The sequence below is a fragment of the Myotis brandtii genome, unplaced genomic scaffold (assembly GCF_000412655.1).
Source record: "Myotis brandtii unplaced genomic scaffold, ASM41265v1 scaffold1204, whole genome shotgun sequence".
In the NCBI taxonomy this organism is placed as follows: Eukaryota; Metazoa; Chordata; class Mammalia; order Chiroptera; family Vespertilionidae; genus Myotis; species Myotis brandtii.
The window spans coordinates 616,071-621,097 of record NW_005354186.1 but is presented as its reverse complement, the minus strand read 5'-3'; the positions used below and the strand labels follow the sequence as shown (position 1 = coordinate 621,097).

Below are 5,027 nucleotides of genomic sequence, written 5' to 3'. Positions count from 1 at the left end.
CTTCCTTCCTTCCTTCCTTCCTTCCTTCCTTCCTTCCTTCCTTCCTTCCTCCTTCCTTTATTTCTTCCTTTCTTCCCTTTTTTGGTAGCTGTTTTCTTGACTCATTTCCCCTGGAGTGTAAACCCCGAGGGCCTTGTTCACATAGCAGCCCCATCACTTAGCACAGTGCTTGACACACAGTAGGTGCTCAGAAGCTAGCCAATGCCTGAATGGTTCCATCTGGCCATTGGGGGCACTGTGAAGGCAGAGGAAGGTGCCCACATGGAAGAACAAGGCATGGCCCACTTACTCTTGACCCCCTCGAACAGCAGAGCCTCCCCATGGCCCTCCTTCAGCTGCTCCTGGAACAGTTTGTAGCAGGACCTGGGGCTGGCCAGGAGCAGCCGGAAGCCCTGGAGGCAGAAACACTGGGGTCAGAGGTCAGCCTTGCCCAGGGGCTCCCAAGGAGGAGGGCTCTGCGGAGGGTGCAGGGAGTGAGGCTTGGACCCAGCTGGCCGCCTCCTCCATGCCCCCTCCTGGGGGAGGGAAGGCAGAGTGCAGAGCTGTGTTGGGGGCTCAGGAAGGAGCATGCGGCCTCAGACTGCACCTTGTGCGCGGGGACGAAGCTCAGGAACTCGTCCACGTGGCCCACGTACAGCCAGTCGGAGTAGAGTTTCACAGGGGCCTGCACCTGCTGGGCAGCGAGGAAGTCCTGCAGGGCCTGGTGCATCTCCTGGCTCTTGGCGCTGCCCACACAGGATGAAGGGAGCGTTAGGGGAGGGGGAGGGGCCAGCCGGGAGGTCCCCGCGGGACTGGGGGCTTGGCAAAGGAATCAGGAAAGGGATTTAGGAGCCTGGGCTGCTTTTATTATATCCCCTACCATTTGAGGAATTGAGGAATTTTCATCCCAGTTTAATTGGGGAAACTGAGGCAGGGAGTCAGTAAGGTAAATAGGACTAGAGCTTAGCCTCAGAAAGCACTGCCTGTTGACCCAGCCTAGATGCTGGTGTGAATAAACATGAGGTTTGGAGCTGATCCTCCCCACCGCCCCCATGTTGGTAATCTCTTGTTAGTTGTGGAGGAATTGAGGAATTTTCATCCCAGTTTAATTGGGGAAACTGAGGCAGGGAGTCAGGAAGGTAAATAGGACCAGAGCTTAGCCTCAGAAAGCACCTAGTAGGTGCTCAGTGAGTATTCACTGGCCTAAAGAGTGTACATGGCAGTGCAGGAAGGTGACCTTGGGTCTGTTGGGATCCCAAGCCCGTATCCTGGCCCTGCACTGTGATTCCTTTCACATGCCCTAAAGTTTGTTGAGCCCTTTTGGGTTGGGAGCAAGTAGGAAAGGCTTCCCGTCTGGCCTCTGCTTTTGCCCGGCATCCCCGGGTCCTGGCCACCCCTGGCGGCCCTCCCCTCCTTACCTGGGGTACATGCTGTGCCCAATGAGAATCCTGCCCAGCGGGTACTTCTTCTTCCCAACTGTGACCGGGGGGCTCACTTCCAGGTTCCCAAAGGAGTCGAGGTTGGTAACGCCCCCTGTTTGGGGGCCTCGAGTCACGTAGCCAAAATCTGGACCCTGAGGTGGGAGAAGCGCAGGCCAAGAGTCAGAGCGAGCCCCTGGGTGAAGAGAGGGTGGGGTCTGAGTTTAAAGATTGGCGTGGTCACCGGGAGGACTGCGGTAACCGTCAGCAGCGGGTCCATCGCAGGCACCATTATTACTGTGGAATGTCGAAGGCTCACTGGGTCAGGTGGGCAAGAAAAGGCACGGGCATTGGTTGGGTCCTGAGTGCCTGCCAGCTGCTTGGTAAGCCCAGTTTGTTAACTAGGGCGTAATATCCACAAAATATCCCTTTTCTCTTCACTTTGCAGAGAAGATGCTAAGCTCAGAGTGGTGTGTGGCTGCTTCAGGTCCCCTGTTCCTCCCACTGTTCTCAGGGGATGGTGCCTGCCTCTCCCAGAGGTCAAAGCCCAAGGTCACCGTTGCCCTCTCCCTCACAGCAATCAGGAGGGCTTCCCGGAGGAGGCGCTGAAGCAGAGACCTGGAGGTTCAGGAGCAGCCAGACACACACACACTGGGGAGAGCACTGCAGGCAGAGGGAATGGCATATGCAGAGGCCACTCGAGGTGAGAACAAGTTGAAGAACAGGAAGGAGGCCAGGTGCGTGACAGGGAAAGTGACCCTCAGTGAGCTGCCTGTTGATGCGTCTCAATGCCATTCCAAGTCTATTCCTGAGTGATCTGAGTTGGAATATCGCAGACGAGCTTGGCTAAGAGGCCATCGCCTGTGCTGAGGGGTCTGTCTGTCTGTCTGGCAGGACTCTGGAGGTTTGGCTTGTGAAGTCACAGAATCTGACCTTTGTCACACTTGGGAAGGAAGGCCACAGACCAGAGTAGGACTGAAAGCAGGAACAGGGCCCGAGTCTCAGCGGCAGCTGGCTGGGCCTCACGCAGGGCACCTGGTTCTGGTGCGGAGAGGCACCGTGAACTTGACAACATCTCTGCACCGCACCGCTCGGCGCAGGAGAGTAAGCGAGACTCAGACAGTGACTGAGTTAAAGTTAGGTTTCCTTTCAAAGCCTCCATGTGGACAGGGCCACCTCCCCTTCCTTGGGGTGCAGAGTGCTCCTTGGAAAGCCATTCATCATAGCAACCCTTGCACCCCACACTCTTCCTCCATTTCCCGGGGCGCCTGGAGTCAAGGGGCTGTGGGGGCGGAGTGCAGGCCTGGGCTCCTCCCGGGAAAGCACAGAGGCGGGTGGTTCAGAGGGCTCATGGAGGCAGAATGGCCTGGTGTGAGTTCCAACGTCTCCCTTCTCTCTCTGCGTGACCTTCGGAAAGCTGCTTTACCTCTTGAGTTCCAACGTCTCCCTTCTCTCTCTGCGTGACCTTTCTGAAAGCTGCTTTACCTCTCGGAGTCTCAGTTTCTTCATCTACAGAATGGGCCCAGGGATAGCATCTACGCTAAAGGTTGTCAGACGAATGAAACGAGTCAGTGCATGATCAGCAAATGTAACTGTTCTCATTCAAAGCTGAGCTTGCACAATCCCGCCAGGCTGGCCCAGCATCTGATTTAACAATATATCACCCCCACCCCAGCCCGCAGACACATGTAAAGTCTTTGGTTGATAAAGTCACACCTGGGAAATGACCACTCTGACCTTGAACCCGCCCTCTATCCCAGTGGAGCCCCTTGCAGGCCAGACCCCACCCACAAGACAGAGCCTCCAGCTGGCTGCTGGGGAAGGCCCCGGCCCCGGCCCCGGCCCCGGCCCTGCCCCACCTTGCAGCAAGAGCATCTTCCGTGGCACGAGGATGCCAAGCCTGAACTTCGTCCTCAGCAGGATTATCCTGAGGACGAGGTGAGCTCATGGCTGGAAAGGGCTTTGGGAAAGAAAGAGCCGGATCCCACTCGGTTATAACAAAACTAGAGGCCTGGTGCACAGATTCGTGCACATTGAAAGTAAATTAATTAGAAGGTGGCTGGCAGGGCGGGACTGGGCCAGATGGGCTGGACACACCCTGGAGCCAACCTCCTGTGGCCCCTCCCCAGCAGGCTGCACCGGGGGCAGCGCCGGGGCTCAAAGGGCATCTGCTGAGTGAGCGGGGTCCCTCTGGCAGGTGGGGTCCCTCAGCCTGGCCTACGGGGGGTCAGGCCAAAACTGGCAGTCCAACACCCCCTGAGGGGTCCCAGAGTATGAGAGGGCACTCTGCAAAGTTGCTGTCGCTCGGCAACTCCTGCATTGAGCATCTGCCCCCTGGTGATCATTGTGCATCATAGCTACCAGTCGGACGGTCGAATGGTTGGATGGTCACTTAAGCTTTTACATATATAGATAACACGGTGCACCTGCATGATCGCTGCTTGGGCAGGAATAGCACCTGTGGGAGTTGTACGCTCAGCCGGAGAAGGGGTGCGGGGAGACAGGCAATGAAGAAGGAGGCCTCAAGGCAGGGGTCTCAGCCGCGGTGCCCCACATGATCGCTGCTTGGGCAGGAATAGCACCTGTGGGAGTTGTACGCTCAGCCGGAGAAGGGGTGCGGGGAGACAGGCAATGAAGAAGGAGGCCTCAAGGCAGGGGTCTCAGCCGCTGGTGCCCCACCAGCACCTACCAGCAGGCACTTGACGGGGAACTCCTTCAGGCCTCTGTTCCTCGGAGAGTCAAAGACGACGGGCAGCGCCTTGTGCGGGGCTTGGATGTAGCCGATCTCGATTTCATCCTGGGCACAGCGAGCGGAGGGAGGCTGGTCACATGCTGCCTGGGTGTTAGCACCCAGCGCGGGGAGGGGCGGGGAGCACCCTCCACACGTTCTCCCCGTGGCGGCCAAGGACAAGTTCATGCAGGATGCTGGACCCCAGGGGAGGGGCTCTGAGAAAGCAGAGCTTATCGTCCTGGGTTTGCACCAACATGTTGTGAAATTCTGAGTGTCCTTCACGCCACTCCTGGGGGGTGCCCCGCTGGGTCCTGGGGACCCATCCTGAGCGAGCCTCAGGCACTGTCCTGGAGGTGAGAGCCAGGGGGCTGGGGACTCACCACCCCGGGTTAGGAGGTGATAGGAAGGGAGGGAGGGGTCCATGGGAACACGGAGGAAGGGCTGCGAGGGTGGGACAGGTCAGGGGGGAGCATTGCTGAGCCGAGGCCTGGAGGGCAGGCGTAGGAATGGCCTTCTCCCAAAGGGGGACAGGTTAGGGGAGGATCAGGAATGAATTGGGTGCAAATCCTGCCTGTGTTCTAGCAGACAGATGCGATACTGGGCAGAAGTCACTTAAGCTGACCCATATGAAATTGCCATTCCTGGAGGTCAAGAATGGAGGCCTGTCAGCCGTTTCATGTGGATCAACCTGCTTTATCACAGAGGGAATGACAGAGAGGAAGAGAGGGTGTTAGAGGGTGGGGGGGAGAGGAAAGAGGGCTGAATTCCCACAGGGGATGGGGCACATTTACAGAGGGGGAGCTCTCAGGCTGGGAGCGGGCAGGCATGATGTGGACGTGGGGATGAGAATGGGGAGGGTGGTCGGAGAGAAGGAACAGCGTGGGCAGAGGTGTGTGTGT

The 5,027-nt window shown here is 57.9% G+C and overlaps 1 protein-coding gene across 1 annotated transcript in view; it reads right to left on the bottom strand.

Annotated features, from left to right (window-relative positions):
* Window positions 1-5,027, bottom strand: part of LOC102257551 (protein-arginine deiminase type-4) — a 28,999-nt gene that overhangs the window by 3,700 nt on the left and 20,272 nt on the right. Inside the window, exons 13-15 of the mRNA XM_014532951.1 lie at window positions 1,398-1,552; window positions 587-725; window positions 290-392 (exon numbers count right to left, since the gene is read on the bottom strand). Of these exons, the coding sequence (XP_014388437.1) occupies window positions 290-392; window positions 587-725; window positions 1,398-1,552 (397 nt within the window). The remainder of the gene's footprint in view (window positions 1-289; window positions 393-586; window positions 726-1,397; window positions 1,553-5,027) is intronic.